The 20,934-nt window shown below is 48.4% G+C and overlaps 1 protein-coding gene across 7 annotated transcripts in view; it reads left to right on the top strand.

The window, feature by feature from the left end:
- ARHGEF33 (Rho guanine nucleotide exchange factor 33) overlaps positions 1-19,317 on the top strand; it is a 30,756-nt gene extending 11,439 nt beyond the window's left edge. For 2 of the 7 annotated variants that reach the window (XM_032103424.1, XM_032103423.1), the window contains 14 exons: positions 2,309-2,412; positions 3,337-3,501; positions 5,124-5,245; positions 6,087-6,229; positions 6,784-6,843; positions 7,444-7,659; positions 8,298-8,427; positions 9,097-9,229; positions 9,986-10,069; positions 10,857-10,940; positions 11,665-11,813; positions 12,669-12,854; positions 14,544-15,297; positions 16,891-19,317. In XM_032103424.1, coding sequence (XP_031959315.1) covers positions 2,386-2,412; positions 3,337-3,501; positions 5,124-5,245; positions 6,087-6,229; positions 6,784-6,843; positions 7,444-7,659; positions 8,298-8,427; positions 9,097-9,229; positions 9,986-10,069; positions 10,857-10,940; positions 11,665-11,813; positions 12,669-12,854; positions 14,544-15,297; positions 16,891-17,028 — 2,391 coding nt within the window. In that variant the 5' untranslated portion in view covers positions 2,309-2,385 and the 3' untranslated portion in view covers positions 17,029-19,317. Of the gene's footprint in view, positions 1-2,308; positions 2,413-3,336; positions 3,502-5,123; positions 5,246-6,086; positions 6,230-6,783; positions 6,844-7,443; positions 7,660-8,297; positions 8,428-9,096; positions 9,230-9,985; positions 10,070-10,856; positions 10,941-11,664; positions 11,814-12,668; positions 12,855-14,543; positions 15,298-16,890 lie in introns of those variants that run through there. The other 5 variants (XM_032103422.1, XM_032103425.1, XM_032103420.1 and 2 more) reach the window with 4 other exon arrangements.
- The last annotated feature ends 1,617 nt before the right edge of the window (positions 19,318-20,934 follow it).

The following is a 20,934-nucleotide window of genomic DNA, read 5'->3' as shown; positions in this document are numbered from 1 at the left end:
GCTGCCTCAAAGCCTGAACAAAATTTAGGCTGCAAGAACAGTCGTTATCTTTTGCAAATGTCTCAGATTGCTGACACCCACCAAGAGATGGGGGAGACTGCAGTTTTGCTGCCTCTGATCCGGGAAGCAGCACCAGTCCTGTGCACCCTTTGTGAACAGCATGGTTTTTCCACACAGAGCTGAAAAACATCAGGGCAGCAGGTGAAATGGGAGTCGTGAGACCCAAGAAAGACATAACCTACCATAGGCACATGGCACTGGATGCCTCACTGCTTTGCTTTGTTGGGTTTGAGGGCCCCACTCCAAAGGCAGACAGGCACTGAAATCTGCATCTGGTACTAAATTATTTAGGTACCTAAATCCCTTTTTTGAATAGTTCTTGGACAGGTTCTAAGGACTCCCTATGACTGTGCAGATTAATTTATCCTCTAGGCATTAGCTCAGTTTAAGTTGTTCTTTCTTAAATTCCACAACTTAAGTGTTAAGGTATATCTTTACTCTCATGAATAAGTGAGCCAGGGCAACACATTACAGTTTAACTGTTGCTGTATTATAAAATCTGTCTTTTTTGGTATGTGTTGCACTTAGAAACTTTAGAAACACAGAGTTGTCTTCAGAGGGTCACAAACCTGTGAAGTACCTCTCTGGTCCTGTAGGCATAAGCCATCCCTGTGCAGACAGAGCCCTGTCACTTGGGCAAGACATGGGCAGGGCCTGATACTTCAATGGCTTCCATCTGTTTTAACAGCTTATGGGATTTAAAGGATGGTTTTCTAAAGCTTGCTTTTAGAAATGAGCTCAAACTAAAATCCATAGCTACACTATGCTTGGCAAGACTTTAAAGATAACATGCTGTTCCTGCACCACTTCACTTGATTTTGGATCAACCCTGCATCCAATGCAACAAGAATGTATTTCCTTTCTATGCTAACCTTTACCTGCTCAGGGTTTCAGCACTTCTTGTTCAATCATCCGAGCCCTGTGGCTGGTTGGTGTTTCTGGCTGCATTCATCCATCAAGCAGCAACACAAGGATGCATTTCAGTGTCTGAAATAGCCACTGCAAGCTGCATGGGGCTGAGGAAGGATATATGGGGCAGGACAGACTCAGGCCAGGCTCTGGAGCACTGAGATGGACACACAAAGAAACTAAGCTAGCACTGTCACTGCAAAAGCAGAGATTGGTCAGCAGCAAATCCCAAAATAACACTGTCTGCTCTTAGATGCAGAGGATATTTTGTCCAGCCTCTAATCCAAATCTTTCTTTTTGTTGTCTGAACTCTGCTTTCATAGAGCATTTCAGTGCACGTGGAGACCAAAGTCTCTGCAATGGTCCATTTTTGCTGATGCCTTGCAAGTTCTTAGTCTGAAACCTCAAGATCAGCAATGATTCCCATCCCCATACCCTTCAAAGGATCTGTGTAGTTTATCCCCTTTCTGGAAGCATCCAAGGAGGAGATGGCCATGCTTGTGGGCAGATTTTGGGCTTATTCTCCCCAGATATTGTTATCTCCAGGACCAGCTCCAGGACTGCTCCACTGCTAGCAGGACTTGGGGCTGTGATATCTCCATCATGAAGCAGATCTCTAAAATGGATAGCATAGGAGAGAATGGAATAGCACATTCCAGTTGGAAGGGACAGATCTGATGAATCAACCCTTTTTACCTGGAGGGCAGTGTGTGATGCCCAGCCCTGATGCAGCCTGGCAGACAGACTGTGCCTTGGTACCACGTCAGCTCAGGGGGAAGTGTGTCAAGCACCTGTGAGCAGGGATGGGAATATTATCATTTTGCACAGTCGCAGTACTTTATAACCCTCCCTCCCCCTTCTTCAGGCACATATGTTAGGATGTCTGATGATGCCACGACCATCTGGGCTGAGGTATCAGAAGCAGTGTGGTCACTGTCTGCCCTAAGCAGCCCCTCTGACCCTTCAGGCTACACTCACAGGTCAGGGTGACAATGTGGCCAGGAGGGGTGGGGGAAAGGGTTGAGCCAAGGGGTCTGGAGCTCCAGCTGGCTTGGGGACTCAGGGTTGTCATCTTGATGAGGGAAGATGTCCTCAGCCTCCTGCTCCCATCTACCCTGTCCTAGTGCCTGTGGTTCCTGTCAGTCCCACTCCTCCTACCCAGGCACTCTGGAAATGTGTGTCCAGCCAGATCAGAGTGGGGGCTGTGGGGTGAGCGCTGGGGTAGGAGTGGGGATGGCAGGCAGACATCCTCTGTAAAGACACTGCCAGTGTCCACCAGAGGAGGCTGGTGCATGCCATTGCCCCGAGGTATCGGAAGCCATCTCTGCTCCATTTGCAGGACTCAAGCGCCTGAGTTCCCGGGGTGGCTCTCCGCTTACCACCAGTGCTCCCGTTTTGGACTCAGTTTATAACCAGATGTTAGGCCGAATTTCTGTTGTAAAGGTAAAAACCTCTGTACTGAAGCGCCTTGGGCCGCGAGCTCGCTGTGGGCTTTGTGCAGGCGGGACGAGCGCCTCGCTCACAGCGCTGGGGGCAGAGTTCAGGGTCACCAGCCCGAGCTGCTCCCAAGAGGGTATTCCCTGCTTAGCCCTCTGCCAGTCGCTGATCCCCCCTCACTGCCCACCTCCACACCTGCCTTGTCTGCTTGCTCTGCCAGCCTGGCTTGCCCCAGTCCATCTCCTGCTTCACCTGGCTATCACTGGCTGTCTCCAGCTTAGGTGGTGAGCTCTTCCAGCAGCACCAGGGCATCTAGGGACAGAAAAAAAAAAAGAGTGGGCACAGCATCATTGTATGCCAGGGGAAAACTTCCTGTTCCCTCTCCAGCACAAGTTAGAGCTGCCTCCTTCCATGGAAAGGGCCCATGACAAAGGACAGAGCTTCTCCACAGCCCTTGGAGAGTGAGGGGTTAGACCTGTGTGGGCAAAGTGCCAGCCCCACGAGCACATGTGGGAGGAGGACTTGCTCAAAACCAGACACTTTCTTGATTCCTCAGCTGCTTTGGAGATTAATAATCTGGCTGCTGTTATTGCAAGCCTTCTTGGCATGTTTCAGGCTGTCCTCCTACTACAGGCTGACAGGCTGCAAACTGCCAGGGAGCCTGGAAAAACTCAAAAAAGTTTTTTAAAAAAGTCTAAAAAAGGGGCGCATTGATTGCCCAAGACAAACGCCTCCTACTCTGTACTGAGGCTGCAGCAGGGGCCAAACCTCTCCCCATGTTTCCCAGCCATGAAAGGAGGAGGAGAAAGAGGACAGCACCTTACAGGATGGGTTACATGCAGCCTTTGTGCCAGCTGAGAGACCCTCGGGGACACAAACACCTGAGCCTGGGAGGAGGGACTGAACCCACTGTGTTTGTGGTTGCTGTAGTTGCAGGCATTAGCCTCTGAGCTGAAGGCGGGTTTCACAGAAGCAATGCAGGAGCTGTCACGGATCCAGCATGGAGAGTATGCCCTGGAAGAGAAGGTCAAGAGCTGCCGCTGTGCCATGGAAGAGAAGGTGGCTGAGATGAAGAATTCCCTCAACACGTTCAAGGTAGGAGTGTGACCTGTGGGAAGGCTGCATACATTCCATGTGAGCTTGTGTGGCAGAGGGAAGCATTTCCCTGCCTCCATCAATACTTCCTGTTTGCAAAGAAAAGGAGCAGGCAATTGTTTTGGATACACCTGGGATACTTCCTTTGGCTTTGGGTCTCCCCTGACTGCTCCAGCCCGAAAGTAAGCCATACTTTGGCCTATTGAGCCTTCTTGACTGGCCATGAGGCAGTGCTGGGAGCTAACCTGGGCACAAGCAGCCCTTGCTCTGGGCTGCACATGCCATGGGTTTATGGCCTGTTCAGGGGCTACTGCTGGGCCACTGTCCTGCACCTCTCCTGGGTCAGGTCTCCTGCGTTTCCTGCAGGAACCAGAGCCACTGGGGAGCAACAAATTAACACAAAACCCTAAAGCCTTTTGAAGTCGCATTTCCACATGGCTGGGAGGAAGTGCTGCCTGGTTTGATCTGGCCCAAGAGGATAAAGACAAAGGGCTAGAGAGACAGCCTAGCAAGAAGGCTTGATGCACACTTTGGTCCAGCCAGCGTCTCCATGCAGAAACTGGATGACTGCCTGTGACGAGGCAGGCAGAGGAACTCTTTTATTGTTTTTCTTGCAAACTTTCCCCATGGGGTTTTGCTGAGTCAATAATACCTTGTGAAGTTAAAGAGGGCTGCTTACTGGAAAAGCCCATTACTAACCCTGTGACAGGGAGACAGATGGCACCAGGCAAAAGGAGCCCCTGGTGCCAGATGAGCAAGGGAGACAAACAGGGTGAGGGCATCATGGAAGAGGTCTCAGAGCAACCAGACACAGGGTTATCCAGGATATTGTCGTAGGGGAAAAGAGATTTAAAATACAGATGCAAAGAATTATGCAAGCAACAGAAGGGGCAAAGGCTGCTCTTCCTCTGCCCCATGCCCATGTTGGCTATTCAAATGCTGAGCTCCCAGTGAAGCCACCTCCTTGCTTGGGGGAAATCCCTTGGTTTACATGAAACTCTTGAGTATTTCTCCTCAACCCTGCTGCTCACGTTTATGAAACCTGCAGGAACTTCATGCATCAGAGCTCTACATCTGAGTAAGGCTTGTCTGAAAGTGCCTGAGGGAGGATGGACAGGGAGGATATGGAGGGCCTCATTTCCTTAGGAAACCAGACTAAAAGGGCAGATCCAAGGCCTGATTGGCAAAATCTTATGCATGTGAGTGCTCACACTGGGATCTGAACCAAGTGCAACATGTGAATACACATGCTGGAAAACTGCAGAGGGAAATGTGATCCCTAAGGTCCACCTCCAAATGCCATTAAGGGCAGGAGTCCTCCCAGTGCTTTCAGCTGGTAGTGGATGAAGCTCTGAGTCTCTGATCTCCCATCAGTGCCTTGAGCATGTGGCACCACGCTGGCTCGGGTGAGTTGCCTGTAGAATTAAGGATCACCATGGCATGCCATGTTGTGCATGGCACGTGTGACACATCCTGGACTTGCAAAGGAAGAGTGTCTGATCACGGAGCCACTCCCCAGAGCACCCTGAAGCACCTTTAGTGCACACCAGCCAGCATTCAGAGCTGTGCCACGAAAGCCTGATGGGCACCCTGGGAATGCTGTGCTTTTGCCTGTTTCTCAGGAGGAGCTCAGCGATGCAAAGTCAATGATTGAAGAAATCAGTGCCAAGCAGGAGGAAATGCAACAGAAAATTGAGCAGCTGCAGCAAGAGAAGCGCCGGGAATCACGGAAGATGAAAGCTAAGTAAGGGCCCAAACTCCAAGGTGCTGAAAATGCTAATTAGCAGTGGTGTCCATTTTGTTCATTTCTGTATAGCATAATTTCTTAACTGTTCTCCTGGCTGGACATGTGTATCAACCCTGATTATGACCAGAAATGCTTCAGTTCACCCTGGGCTTTTAGACACACACCCCACAGAGCAAAGACAGAAGAAAAATGCTAGCACCTCACTGTGATTCCAACAACAAAACAGCCCCCAGCAGCTCCCTGGAAAACCAGGGCCTGGTGGAACACACAGACCCACTAAAAGCATGTTGGGGCAGTAACACTGTTGAAAGTCAGAAGCCCCCACCATTCAGACAACAGCACTGCAATGTCCCCTTCCTTGCTTGCAGGACTCAGTGGGCTCCTGATGGTGCAGTCATGCTCTGTTTTCCTGTCACCAGCCTGTTCTTCTTTGAGCAGAGCCAGAGAATGTTTGCACACTGCTGGGCCACACTGATGCTGTGATGAAGCAGATGGTTGTCCAGCTTGGTCCTAATTAGCCTCCTTCTGAAAACAGAGTTTTTGCTCATGAATCTATACAGCTGCCTTGATGCAAACACTTTGCAAATCTAGGCTAGCCCCTCAGCTAATTAAGCTATTTAATTAGATGAAACATGCTCTGCAAAAGAATTGATCTGAAATAACCTTCTCCTATAGCCAGTGGAAGTTATTTCCAGAACATTGTTCATGAACTGCCAATTCCATCAAAGTCTCTGCTAGAGTTGTCCTATTTCTGACAGTATTGGCCACAAATGTAGTGTAGGAGCTTCAACTGTAGCATTCAGACTTTCCAACCACCTCCTTCTTTGTGCTTGTACAGAAGAGCACAGAAGGATGATCACGGGTCACAGACAGTGCCAACACCTCTCCAGGGCAGCCCATTTCGATCCATCAACCTCCCAGAACCTGTGCTGATGAGTGAAGATTTTACGAGTCTTTTACACAACGTGACTTACGAAAAAGGTAGGAAACAGAACAGGCAAATGCAGTGCCTTCCCTCAGGAAAAAAAGTCAGGAAAAGCTCACTAGGGACTTGGGTTTGGGAAGTATCTGCTTTGCAAACATTGTGTCAACAGCCATTTCTTGCCTCCTCCAAGGAGAGGGATGCAGGCTGGATCTTCGTTCTTGTAGTGCCACTGGCACAGATACAGAACCAAATGGGGGCTCTTGATAAAAGTCCTGGGTTTGTTTCTGTGTGAGGGAGTGGGGCACAGGAAGGAGGAACACACCTTGATGAGGAAAACACTTGAAAGTTGGAATGAAAGAAAAGGTGATGGACCAGAGCCTTTCATTCTATAACTAAGTTTGGGGGTCTAAGCTGGTCTGTCACTCTCTTGCTGTTCAGATAGGAAGATATTAAAAATATATTCATTTTAAATGTCAGCAAAGGCAGAGATCAGATTTCCTAGCAAAACTGTGGAAGACTGGAGGATTTAACCCTACTGACAGGGCTTGGCAGGAAGCAGCCTGCTCTACAGTTGTCTTCTCCTGTTAAAGTTCCCTTTGTTTTTCAACAGTGTCTGACACCAGGATCATGCCCATGGGAGAAGGAGGTGTGAAAGTCATAGCAGGCCCAGGTAAGAAAATATCAAACATCAAAAGACAGGACAACGATTCAAAGAGAGTGCTTGCTTTACTGCACTGAAAAAATGCTTTCAGGGAAGGCATTTCACAGGGATGTCTTTCAGTCTGTCATGTATCTCCATTTTCATACTTCAGTTGAGATGTGAGGGCAAACCTGTGTCCCTGAAGTGTCCTTGATGGTCAATGCCAAGGATTTGGCAGAGAAAGCCTTTCTGCTTTGCTTTCTCAGATTCTAAGTGCTTTTGCAGAAAGGAAGAATTGATGCTTCCTGATGTGACAAAGAATAGCGAGAGCACCATTTTTCCCCCTTGGGAAGAGATGGTCTTTCTTCTTCTCTAACCTATGTCTAACTTTGGATCTTATTTGGCCTGAAAATAAATGCTGGAAGAGTGCAAACCTTGTTCTGCTGAAGAGCTCACCAACTACCCTTCCTTTGTAAATTAACTCTACAAGGCTACAGACCTTGTGAAGCACAAGGAATGCTCCAAATCCACCTTCCAGCTTCAAATGGATAGAAACACAGCTTAACTGCCTGCTGCAGCATAATCAGTCAGCTGAGATGTCAGAGTCCATAGACCTGTTTGTCATTGCAGGAGCAGGCATAGAGACAGATGACAGCCTCAAGCCTCCCCTGGCAACAGAGGGGCAGTCAAAAATGCATTTGCCATCAACAGTATGGAAGCAGCCCAAGGACACCAAGGACTGGGGAGATGAGTACATTTCCAAAGAGCAACCGGAGAGAGGGAAAGACATGGGCCAGAGCAGATACAGCTCAGCAGACAACATAATATGTGAACCCTCTTTGGCTGGTAAGGAGTAGAAAACTCTGGCTAGAGAGGCTCAAAGCTGTATCCATGCCTGGTGTGAGCTGGCTGGTGCTCAGCATCCATGGAGGGAGACACAGACCAGTTTCTCCTGCTAGAGGGGAATCTCTCAGGGCCTCACACTCCAAGACCTCTGGCCTTTGTATTTGTTGGGCTGTGTGACTGACAGGACCACTCTGTACCCAGGACAGCCCTTCTCCTTCTCAAGACCTGTCAGGTTCAGAGTACTGAAGGGATTGCAGCAGTGTAGTTACTTAAGTGGGTGAAAAATACAACTTCTCATTCTGCAGGGATTCTTCAGGATGGGAAACCCTGATATGAGTTGTTTTGCCTTTGACTGCTTGTTTTGTTATTCTTAGAAAAATTCAGTATTCATAGGAAAAACACATTTGCTTTAGAGCTTTCTTAGCAAACTGTGGCTCTAGTCATGTCTGGGGCATGCTCTAGGATCAGGATGGGGTTTTACATTTTGGGGAAAGAAGACACAAAAAGATGAGACATTGATATCACTGTTAAACAAGTTTCTCCTTTCATGGTTCACTGTCAGTTCACCAGTCTAACATGCAGCTGTCCCTGAGGTCAGTATTTTCTTATTTTTAAACTTAACCATTATCTTCTGGAAGCCAAAAGGCAGAACATCGCTTTGGAGCTGCTGGAGTCAGAAAGGAAGTATGTCATCAACCTGTCCCTAATCCTGAAGATCAAGGCCACACTGCAAGGGCCAGATGTGAAAAGAAGCACCAAAGAGAGAAGGTATTTGATGTGCTCTCTGTCTTTTGGGGAGTTTTCTTCAGTCAATATTATTTCTGCATTATCCCCTCACACACTTTTCTTTCATCCACACAGAGATCTTTGAATACTTGGTTTATTTCTAGTTGAAAACTGGAGGCACTGGGAGGTTTTTGCAGTCATTAAAGACTTTCCTGCCTGTCCCTTGCATCTTGTCCACCATCTTCATTCTGATTCTGGGTGAAATCAACGTGAAGTGGCAGAAAGGCAGTAGCACATTTTGACCAGCTCTGCATCAGTGGATTGTCTCCTGAAAGGGCCTGACAAATGGGACAACACAGAAAGCTGGGGAGCTCTCCTCCAGGCTCTCAGTGGGATGGCTCAGGACCATGGTCCTGCATAATCAGCCACAGTAGCACTGCCTGGGGCTTTTTAGTGCTGCTAATTCTGCTCAGCTACTCAATGCATTGCAAAGCCAGCCTAAGAAGCCTTCAAAACACTTTATTAATAGCCAGCTGGAGAGGGTACTTGCAGCCAAAAAGACCCCCCGATGCAGCCAGTGCTCCAGCCACAGGAGTTAATAATACATGTGCAAGGCTGTGCTGACCACACAGGAATGCCCACCTAGCAGTATTCACTTGTTAGGGATGAGGTTTTGCTCTGTATAACCAGTCTGATCTGGTCTCCCTTCAGTTTTTTCCCCAACTCTTTGCGGTTCCTGGTCCAGCAGCACGTGGATTTACTGCACGCTCTCCAGGAGCGAGTCCTGAGCTGGCCACGACAAGGGATCCTAGGAGACATCTTCCTGAAGCTGACAAATGATGAGGTATGTTAAAGACCTCTCCAGAATCTTCTGTCATGATTCATGATGTTTTGTTGAGGCATAGGTGGGCCAAAACACCTTGCAAGAGAGGGGTTGGGCTGTGCAGCTGTGGCCTGAAGGGTAAGGCCTTCCAGCAAGCCCTCTTGGAGCACAGTCCTGGGGCATGGCAGTCCCTTTGTTGTTCAGGGACTCCACATGCCAGACCCATCTGTGGGCAGGCAGCCTCATAGCACAGCTCTATAACCAGTACATGAGACCCAGACCTGCTTGCAGGAGCCACATCTGAGCCTTGACGGCTTGAATGGCTGTATTTCCAGTGAGGGTGTGAAAAGAGAGTGTTTCTGATGCTCCCCTGCCCCAATACACCTTGTTCACAGTTCTGATAAGCAGGTGGGCAGGCCTCTTATCACACATGGTGTGTTGCACCCACTTCTGTTGCCCTGGTGAGCAGCAAGGATGTGTAAAAACTCATCTGACACTTTATAAATTTTAAGTCTTACACAAGAAAAGCTTCTTGCTGCCCAGCCTCTCTACCCCTCCCCACCTGCTGTAAAGCTTTACACACTGTGCTCAACAGCAGAACACATTCTGTAAAACAGACTTTCCTGAGAAGTTCCAAGCCCAGAAGGAGTCACACAGCACACACTGCTGCTCTGGTGACCTTCCAGCAGCGATGGTGGGGAATCAGCAGTTTGGCTGACTCTGTGACCAAAAATCCCTGTTAAGTTTCTTGGCTCTTTTCTCTTTCCCTTTCTTAAGAATAATTTTCTGGACTACTACGTTGCTTACCTGAGGGACCTGCCAGAATGCATCTCTCTGATCCACGTGGTGATCCTGAAGGAGGTAAACTTCCTGCCTGCTTCCCAGGCATGTAATGGCAACATGCAAGCCTGGATCTCTTCCTCTTATGCCTGCCCATGATAGGACTCTCCTGCCAATCCACTTGTTCTGTTGCCAAATGCCAGTTTCCTGGAGGTTGCCGTGGCTGACAGGCACTTACAAAAAGCAGCTTTAACACCTTCCTCACTGTTTGAAACCAAAGCTGTTTTTCTGCTGTGCCATGAAACAACATCTCAGATTAAACCTCCCAAAAGCTTACCTATGCACATGCTATCCAGACTTTTTCCTGGCACTGTCTCCTGGAAAATGGAGGACTCATCCAAACAGAGATCGAGTGAGGCTGTAAGTCCTTTATAGAGAAGAGTCTTCACTTTCAGCTTCAGGCATTTGGTCTCACACCCTTGATTCTGGGTTTAAACTAGGAAAGTTAAATATAAAGGTAGTTTAAAGTGCAATAACCAGGCCACATTTGCTTGCTTCCAAGATTTTTTATATTAAAAGTCAATCTCATTTTGTTCAGTTAATCTGAGCCTACACTAAGAACTTCATTCTGAACAACAGCATCTTCTTGGGGTTTCACTGAAACTTAACTAGTGCACTTTCAACACACTTAACCTACTTAATTAGGCTGAGTGTCCCTAGTAGATAATCCCCAACCTAAATGCCTGGTGTGCCCCTGTGAACTGTTGTAACTCCTTACAGCATAACTACTCATTAAAGCACAGAACTACCTGGAAGCAGATGTGTTTTATGGGTGGAAAAGACTCTTAAGTCGCTTTCTCTATTTCAGGTAGAAGAAGAAATCAAGTCTGATCTCTACATTCTGTTCTTTCATATAGTCCAGCGAATCCCTGAATACCTTATTCATCTACAGGTAGGGCCCCAGGATGGAAACTGTCTTGTTGAACTCTTATCACATCAGGCGACTTTCAACTCAGAGTTGGTATTTGGGCCTGTACAGGCACAGGGCTTCTGGCAAACCCAGTGGGTTCTTTGAAGAACAAAAAACTTTGAAAGGGAAAGCCAGCTAACAATAGCTTAAGTTTCTTCTTTTTCACATGAGGCTTGCTTATATTTGCCAGTTTCTCCATTTGACCTGACAGAAACAGCTTTTGTCTCCTGGGAAGCCAAAGGCACTGCTGCCTGCTGCTCTGGGAAAACAGGAGGCCAGAGATGTGACACACCTGAGAGGGCTCCTAGGGCCCAACAACCTGCCCTACAGAGAGGTGGCTGATAAAAAGAGTTCTGGTTCACAGAAGGCTTATCTGAATCGTAGTGAAACATTTCAGACAAGGCAAATATACAGAAAGCAAGCCCTATAAAATCAAAACATTGGTTTATTCATCCAAAGCTAAACTCAACCAGTGCATCACCCACACATCCCATGATTACATTTACAGTGGTTCCTTGTGCATTTGCACTGGACTAGTGGGAGGCAGGCCCCATCCAAGTCCCTCAGAAACTCATGCTGCCTAGAAAAGCTGCCCCAGGGCAGTGCCATGAGCACTCCAGAGCCCTAATCCATGGTTCCAATAGTGCCTTCTCCCCAGAAAGGGTCAGGACAGCCTCCAAACAGCCTGCTCTCCTCTGTGCCTCAGAATGTCCTGAAGTTCACGGAGCAAGAGCACCCTGACTATTACCTGCTGCTGGTGTGTGTGCAGCGCCTCCGGGTTTTCATCTCCCACTATAGCCTCCTCTTCCAATGCAACGAAGACCTGCTGATACAGAAGAGGAAAAAGCTGAAGAAGTAAGCACAACATCAGCTCATTCTGTCACCAGGGAAGGGAGGTGTGGGGGAAGCCTGGCAAACACGGGGTTTGGGTCCAGGCAAGATCAACAGGCATATTGCTCTGTTGAAATAAAGCCCTTTGCATCTGAATGCTGGAGAAGAACCACTATTGGCATTTGCCCTCCAACTGAGGTCAGATTTGGGGTGGGTCCTTATGCCTAACTCTGAGAGTGAAAGAAAGATCACTTCTAAATCCTTCTAAACATAGCAGCCGCATGTTTCATGTGGCTTGATTCTTTAAGCTGGTGGCAAAGTCACTCCCCAGTGGGAAAACAGACAGGGATTTAGCTCTGGCAGCTCCAGGCCCTGGTGAAGCTGAGGACTGTTTCCCTTATGGGCTGAGACTCCAAAAGAATGGTCTTATCATATTTTACTGGGGAAGGAGGTGGGAGAAACAAAAGCCTCCCATAACCTGTTTGAGATGAACTGTGACAGAAATTTCCCTGAATGTAGATTCTCAAGTTGCAGTTCAGAACAATTCCTTCAAATCAAGGCTTGTTACTAACATCAGAATCTGGTTGCCTTTGCTCCTTGTGATGACTTACCTGGGGTGTAGGACAAGATCAAATTTCAAGGGAAGCTTCCGAGTATGGAGGGTGGTGAAGGGCTGGAGCAGACTGCTGGGGAGGGACTGCTATGGGGAGAGGCATTAAGAACACCACAGAAAGCAGGATGCCCTGCTGAATGGAACAGACTAGGTGGAACAGGCTCTTCCTTGGGGTGGGCAGAGGTGAACGGGAATATTAAGGTCCCTCCCAGTCCTGTTTTCTGTGATTCTACACGCTCGTGCTCATTCCCTGCCTTATTTCTTAGCCCGACGATGGATTTCTCCTCCCTCAGGTCGTCCCTGGTGAAGCTGTACAAAGGTCTCACCTCCCAGTGTACAAGCCAGGAGGTTTCTCCAACACCCAGTGCAGCATCCATGCGGGACAGTGGGATCCACACTGAAGAGGCCATACAGTCATTCCCAGCAGCACCTTCCTCTGGCACAACCACCCCGTAAGCCTGTTGTCCTCGTGGGCAGCTTTCAAAGTAGGCTGAATACTCTCTCCTCACACACACCATGCCAGTGACACCAGGCAGCTACAGGCTGTCATTTCCAAAACCATTCCCTGTATATGGATAGAGAGATGAAGGGCTGGCTCCATCCTGCTATCCCCTACCATGTGGTTTACCAGCAGGAAATGTTTCAGAGCTCTACCCAGGGCTGCCTTAATGGTATGTTAGGGAGGACATGCATTTGTTTAGGCCTGACAGTGGTGTGCACAGTAACACTCTGCATTATTCACTGTCAACATTACAAGAGCTGGGAAACAGGACCAAGGTCTCAGAGTAGGGAAAAAAAAAAACTTTTCCACGCAGCACATAATTGAGTGATGTGATTCACTATCACTAGACACAAGTACAAAATGGGTTCAAAACCACACAAGACTAATTCAAGACAGGCAGGGCTACTGGTAGCACCTGGCAATCTTCACAGAATCACAAAATATACTGAGTTGGAAAGGATCCACAAGGATCATCGAGTCCAACTCCTGGCCCTGCACAGGGCCATCCTCAAGGGTCACACCATGTGCCTGAGAGCATTGTCTGAACACCTCTTCAGCCCTGTCAGGCTTGGTGCTGTGACCACTGCCCTGGGGAGCCTGTTCCAGTGCCCAAGCACCCTCTGGGTGAAGAACCTTTTCCTGATATCCAACCTCAGCCTCCCCTGACACAACTCCAGCCATTCCCTCGGGTCCTGTCACTGGTCACCAGAGAGAAGAGATCAGTGCCTGCCCCTCTGCTTTTACCTCATGAGGAAGCTGCAGACTGCGATGGGGTCTCCCCTCAGTCTCCTCCAGGCTGAACAGACCAAGTGACCTCAGCCACTCCTTGTATGGTTCCCCCTTGGCCATTTCCAGCCTGACAGGTGCCAAATGAGATGATGATCAGAGAAGCACACTAGACTTAACTTTATTCTTATGCCAGCAATTTGTGGCTATTGTGCTTTTTTATCTCATTTGATACTAACAAGAGTTTGGCTTCGTCATTCCTAGTCCCCCTCTGTTAGTAGTGTTACAGATCAGTCCTTGGCCTCCTTCTCCCCAGGCTGCCCAAGACAATCTCCCTCCTCTCACAGATAGGATGCTCCAGGCACACATCTTGGTAGCCTCAGCTGGCACCACCCCCACAACCACCCTGAACTGAAGACTCAGCTGGAACACAGGGAGGGTAGGAGCCCTCCAAGTACTCCTGACACATTTTGGGGACAAAGTCACCCTACCCAAGAGGTATCCACCTTATCCACCTGAAAAGACAACCAGACCACAGGAAAGTGAGGCATAGCTCCTACATTACAGAGAGAGAAGAAAAGTTAAAATCCAAAATGCAGATGAACAGGAGAGAGATGGAGCAGTTGGCTTCTCATCTCAGTTTCTATTCGTTTCATGCTGTAGAGTACCAAAGTCAGCCAAAGCTACTGGATAAGCAGTTCTGTCTTTCCAAGTTTGGTCCTCCTAACCAGCCAGGCAATTTCTGTAAGTGATACCTCTGTTACTGTTCTCCAAGGCAGGAGAATACCTTTTGGCCATAAAATGAACACAATAGGGCTGGGGGAGTGAAGGGGTGGGGGGGACTTGTCATGCTGTCTCTGTCATCCTTTAGTATTCCACTTCCGTCTGTTGTTTTGTTTTGTTTATTTTTAAGGCATTTGATGCCACAGATGAAGAAACCCCAGCCAACGGTGATGGAGAACATCCAGGCTGTAAAGCCCCCTGACTGGGAGATGGAAAGCAGAAAACACGAGAGGCCAGAGAACATCCTTGCCTCCTCTCAGTTGACAGAGCAGGAACTCAAGGCCTTGACAGCCCCCTTGCAATCCATCCCTGAAATGGAGTACGAAGCGCCACCGGCTGACGCCGTGGGGAACACGGAGAGAGCCATCAGAACCTCTGTGGAGCTGCTGCAGGATGCGAGGAACTTTGCACCAAGCTACGAAGAGTTTGACTACCCTGGGGAGGTTTTCACCATGCCAGGCCCCTACGAAGATGATACCTTCCAAAACCTCGCTCTCTTTGAGAACTGCTCCCCAGCCTCTTCCGAGTCCAGCTTGGATATTTGCTTCCTTAGGCCTGTGAACTTCACCTCAGAACCCGAGAGGACAGACCATGCCTTGCAGCCACTGCCTAAGAGCTGCACTCCCGTGAGCAGCAGCACCTACAAGCGTGAGATGTTCCACAGCAAAGGGAAGCAGCTGAGCAGGTCCCTGAAGGAGCTGCCGCGGAGCGCGGAGGGCGTGAGCACCAGACTCTACAGCACACGGAGCAGCAGTGGGAGCCGTCTGCAGCAGAAGCAGGACAGGAATGTTCAGCCTCACTTGATCTCAGCTTCATCTCGAAGCTCCCAAAGGAGCTACTTCCCCCCACAGAGAGGAGCGGGTGAAAAACCGAGCTTTTTGGAAGTAAGGAGGCTTAAATAGGAGGAGAAAAAAAAAAGGCACATGGTGGTGCAGCAGCAGCAGGAGAAAGATCTGAGATACAGTTAGAGTAGAACACGCCAAAACAGCTTTCAAGCCCACACATTCCAAGTCCTCAGCTGCATGTACATGCCCAAGGGAGGGACAAGATAGCTCCTTTTCACACACATCTTCCCCAGGGACAAGCACAGGGTTGAGGTGCACAGCTGGCTTGAGACAAGGTAGCACACCCTTGAGACAAGGTAGCCTCTTGTGTGTCTCCACCTGTCACTGAGCTTCCCCCCCAGGTTCATGTTCTGAGCAGGTCACAAAGTTTACACAAAGCTGTTCAAAATTAGTGCTGTGGTTGGCACCCAGTTGAACAGGTGCCTTTCCACCTGCTGTGAGGAGTGCTGGGTAAGTCATGCCAGTATAAACCAGCATGACTTGGCCAAGCTCAGCCCATTTACACCAGCAAGGATCTGGTACAGAGGTTTTGTTTCACCTGTATTTGTTGCCTGGATTGTACAGACCCATGCCAAAGTCTGTGTGAGAACAGTCAGAGCCCATTAACTGTGTCTCTCAGATGGGACATGGCAAACAGCACTCTAACCCTTCAGGGACACCAGGTCCTGCAGGAGCAATGTTTCTATAGTTCACAGAGTCAACTTTGGGCTGTCACAGCCAAGGAGGTAGAGGCCAAGGGTGCTGTGAGATGCTCAGATAGGAGGCTGTAGATGCAGATGATGATGGGAGGTAGGTTCTGACAGCCTGACTGAAAAGGCAGCAAGGAAACTTCAAAAGAGAAGAAAGTAAAAGGCCTAGTGAGTAAAGGAGGTGGTGGATGGCTGAACAGGGGAGATGAGGCAGAGGGAGAAGAGTCAACAGCCACCCCAGAGGTGGAACACAGCCACCCCAGAGAAAGGGGCCTGTGAGCTCTTTGGCACTCACCTGCACAGAGCTATGGCCCACAGCAGGGTGCAGATGTGGAGCTTGTCCAGAAATGCAGGACATGTTCTCCCCCACGGAGCAAAGAACATCACCATGGCAGTGGTGGGCAGAATTGGAGAAAAGGGTCTTGTCCAGAGTCTGGCTGAGAGGAGCTTGGCACTCTCCTGAAAGAGGGAAAGATCTTTTAGTGGCACATTTACCTCAAGGTGTGTGTGCCAATGAAGCCTTCTGCCCCACAGATATGAAACCATGCAGCAGCAGAGCCAGCAGAAGTCTTTCACACCTTATCACAGCTCAAGAAGCCTGATGCCTCCCTGCCCTAGGGGAGAAAGGAGAGGGTGGGAAGTTCTTCCAACTGCCCAAGCTGCCTTGCTCCCTCAGTGGCAAAAGAAGCTAGTGAGCTTCCCCTAAACAAAAAGTTTAGCAAGAAAGGCTCCAGTTCCCTCTAACAATGCTTATCCTCCTACTCCTCTGTCACTGCCTCAGCCTTAGAGCCAGCAACAAGCTCTCTGCAGAGGTACCAGTGTTGTTTCCCAGCCTTGTCAGCACCTCCTCACCCACCAGGTCCCTCCTAGCACAGAGAGAGAAATAGAAGGGAACAAGAATGTGAGGTTGCAAATGCTGGTTAAATTGTCTTTTCCCTTTTAGGAGCTCCATGCAGAAGACAACACCAGGTTCTGCCAGAAGGATGACAATGAGCAAACATCCTTCAGCGACCACAACCCGCGGCACGAGCCCAAGGGGGGGTTCCGGAGCTCCTTCCGCAAGCTCTTCAAAAAGAAATAAGCAGCCCCAAGAAAGGCAGGCCACAGCCAAAGCACAGCAGTGCTTCCCCAGGTCCCCGAGGGTGGAGACAGACAGCAAGGCCCCAGGATCCCCCTCACTAACACAGAGGGTGGAGGGTGGGGGAGAGGAGACTCACAACTGCCTTACAAATGCATCCTGCTCTTTCTAGCACAGGGCAGGGCCAGGCCTTGGGTTGCAGTGGAGCTCAACCAGCAGGTCCAATAAGCACAGGAACTTGCTAGCTTTCATTCCTATCTGACTGAACTTCCCTCAGTTTTGGAAAGCTTTGGCCGAATCCCACTATCTTCTCCTCCCCCTCATCCCCCAAAACTGCTTGATTTGCCATACATCTTTGCTCTTCTAAACTCAAGGCAGGTCTTATTTGGGCTCACCCACAATAGAAGAGTTACCTTTGCAGCCCTGGCATCCTGGCCAGAAGTCTAAAATTCCCTTCTTTCCTCTACTTTCCAAAAAACCACCATCAAAGATGTCTACTGGGAGGCCAGCTCGCATTACCCAGGTGGTTTGAGAAGGTCGAAGAAGCATCAGCTGAAGCACCTGCACTGCTTAATCAGCGACATCCTTTCTTTTGGACTTCTCTCACTCCCCAAAATCCTATTTCACCTTTTATGTGAATGCTGTTTCCTGAATTGCCTGCTGCTGTAGGAATCACTGCTTCTGCTCTCAGAATCACCTTTGTCTCCAGGCAGGTGATGCAGGCTGGGCCCAGGGCCTGCCACAAGAGACAGACTCTTCTCAACCTTATTCCCAGTGTGGATCAATGCAGACACTGGTAGTGCCCAAGAGTGTCCTGATTCCTGGTCTGTAACACACCTGGAATACACTTTGCCAGCTGTTTGGCCTGACACCCTCACAAGCCCCATCACGTGCATGGTTCCATTGGAATGGTTCTTCCAGCTGAAAATTGAGGCACCAGCACAGGAAAGTTGATGGTGCACCATGTTCACAGCCCTCCTTCTTGTGCAAGCACAGATCAAGGAGGCCACAAACAGGCCACCCCTCCTGGACATGACAAACCCTCAGTAACTCTGATCTCTGCAGAAGACTGAGAGAAGCTCTGCTGTGACACCCATGTCACACACCAGCTGCAAGAGCACCACTGGCACAGTGGTGTGACCAGTGCAGTACTGGTGAGCTCTGGTGTTACCTGAAGCTGGGATGTTCTGAGGGCAGTTTCAAGAGCAACTCTGGTTTTATCACCTCGTTTTGACAAGCCTGGGACACTGGTCTGTCTGAAGGACAGCTTCACCTTAAGAAGTTGTGAACTGTCTCCATGGGGCCAACAGCAATGCCTTGGGGGAAATACTGTGAGACTGGGGGCTTGGAACTCCCCGCATCAGTGCAAGGGTGGCTGAATTTGGGGCCAAGAGAAGAGCACCCACCACGCTGCATGGCTCTCCTGGCCATGGCAGCAGGACAGGGGAGGCCCAGAGCAGGTGTCTTTGGATGCAGTGGCCAGTCTCACTGCAGATACAGGGCCCAGAGCTCTCCAGTGTCGACTGACCTGCATCTACCGCCTGCTTTTCCTCCTCTGCTGGAGGGAAAAAGGTGTGTGTGAAAAGGGCTATCCATACAGACAAAACCCCTTCTTTAGTGCAATCAAGGTTTTCCCAACATTTCAAGAATGTGACCAAGCAAAACCACAGATTAAAATGTTTTAGTTGGTGCCTCTCCCATAGATTTTAATGAAACAAAAATTCACTTCTCCTCCTTACAAAAAGGAAAGAAGTATCATACTTTCCTCCCCTAGCTTTTGGAAACTACTCTGGGGAGATTTTTTTTAATGTAAGGCTTCTAATGGCAAAAACCCCAAACCCCTTCCATCTCCTTCCCTTTCCCTCACATCCTCATAAAAGTAAAAATTCCCTGGCCCTTTCCAGTCAGGACTGCCCCATGCCGACCAGCCACTGAATCACAAGACAATTCCTAGGACTTGGCAGCTTTTAGTCAGATTGCGCAGGGCCAGGATAGAAATTATGTAGGAAGAGCCAGATCCTTGTAACTGAAGCATCAGCAAAACCTGTTTGTTCTGCCCAGGAATCAGCCACCGACAGAAATATTTGTTTGTCCTTGGAACCAGAGTTGTATCATTATGGACAAGCGTCCACTGTAATGCACTGATGCTGTCAAGGGCTCTGATGCTTGTGGTTTTGGTCTCATGTATGTAATGACACTTTTATCCTTCATAGAACAAACCTGCTTTTCATATTTGCCAGGCAGATGCCAGGACAGAAACAGGACAAAGGAAAATAAACCTACCTGCTAACATCTCCGGGGTGAGGAAATCCTTCCAAAGTGGCAGACCCTTGCTTGTAAAATGCATGTGGATTTCAGCTGCTATTTAATGATTTAAGGCACAGTCAGAACTGATGGTTATTTTTCGATTCTGAGTTCTTACTTTCAGGCCTATACTTATCACTTGAGATGTCCTTGTACCTGCTCAGAATCTGCAAATGTAAATAATATGAATGAATGATGCTCAGCACCACACACACATAACCTGTTCCAGGATCCATTTCAAATCCATCTTTAATGTACATGTGTACTCTGGATTATTTTTCTTCCTGTGCCAAATAAATGCTGCCTTTAAATAACGCTGTTGCCTCTTGCACTGAATCAGCCAGAAGGCTGCATCCATTAAAAGAAGAAACAGGTGCTGCTCTGGTCCCTTTCTGAGGCAACATTACTTACACAATCCTGTATCCCTACAAGTCCAGCCATGCAAGGAGACTGCTCCCTACACAAGGTTCTAAGACTCTTACTCAGAACTCAGCTGAGTCACTCTCCAGGCTTCTGGTCAAGATCCTGTTGTTGGTGTAGTTCACTGTGACAGATCTTCATCTCCTCAGACTCTTCTAGACCACACCTCTCCACGGCTACACTCCCTGTTTAAGTCAGCCATCCCAGACTCAAAACAAAAAAAGCTTATTCCGAAATAGATTCAACAAACTTGTTCAAAGCAATTCCAACAACACGTGCCCTTGATCACCTACCTTTGTTTACCTCCTTTTTAAAAATACTACAGATGTTCTGCATATCTGGCAGCTAACTTGTCATGCATCTGGCAAAAGGGATTTGATCTGATTTGATTTTTCCCTTTCAACTTCTCAGCCACCCAGTACAGGATTTCACATTTGCTGGCTAGAAAGTAAAAAAACCTCCAAACTTACTCTTTACTTTGTTTCCCTCATAATGCACTATTTTCCACTGAACACAAAAGGTAAATTTGCTCTCAGTGGACAGAAAAATGCATTTAAGGGTGGTTTGTTTTTTTAATGGAAAATAAGGAATGGAATTTACAAAGTAAGTTAAGAACACTTTTGTTTTTACACCTATAATGGGCCACAGGTTTCTCTCCCGAAGAAAGACTTCACCTGTGCATTGTCTGGGTTTAGAAATGACAATTCAACAATCTTTTCCATGAAGCACAGTAATCTACTGCGTTCAACAGCAGTACCTCCAGTGATATCACTGGGAAAAATCTAATTTAAAATACACACAAAAGAAAAATGTCACTCTAAAACTTGAAGGATCTAAATCCAGTGTACTAGCATGCTCTTACTGAGACAGACCTCTCCCTCCCTGATTTAAGAGAGGCATATTAGAGAAACAGGTTAGTCCACACTAGAAATGGCTTCTTGAGGATGGAGCACTCCAGTGCTTCCATGGTATCAACGCTGAAGGAGGATAACATTCTCCATTAGCAGACAAGTTTGTTATAGACAAATGTTGCAGGGGCTGTTGAATGCCATGACAGTAACGTGTCACCCTGGGGTCACCAGGCAGCACAACAGCGACTTCCCAAACAGCAGCTGAAGAGAAACAAATGCTCAGCACCCTCAAAATCACCACAGAATCATGGAACAGTCTGGGTTGGAAAGGAAC

Source organism: Corvus moneduloides, chromosome 3, assembly GCF_009650955.1.
Source record: "Corvus moneduloides isolate bCorMon1 chromosome 3, bCorMon1.pri, whole genome shotgun sequence".
NCBI lineage: Eukaryota > Metazoa > Chordata > Aves > Passeriformes > Corvidae > Corvus > Corvus moneduloides.
The sequence above is the reverse complement of the archived record's forward strand: the minus strand, read 5'-3'. Positions and strand labels throughout refer to the sequence as shown.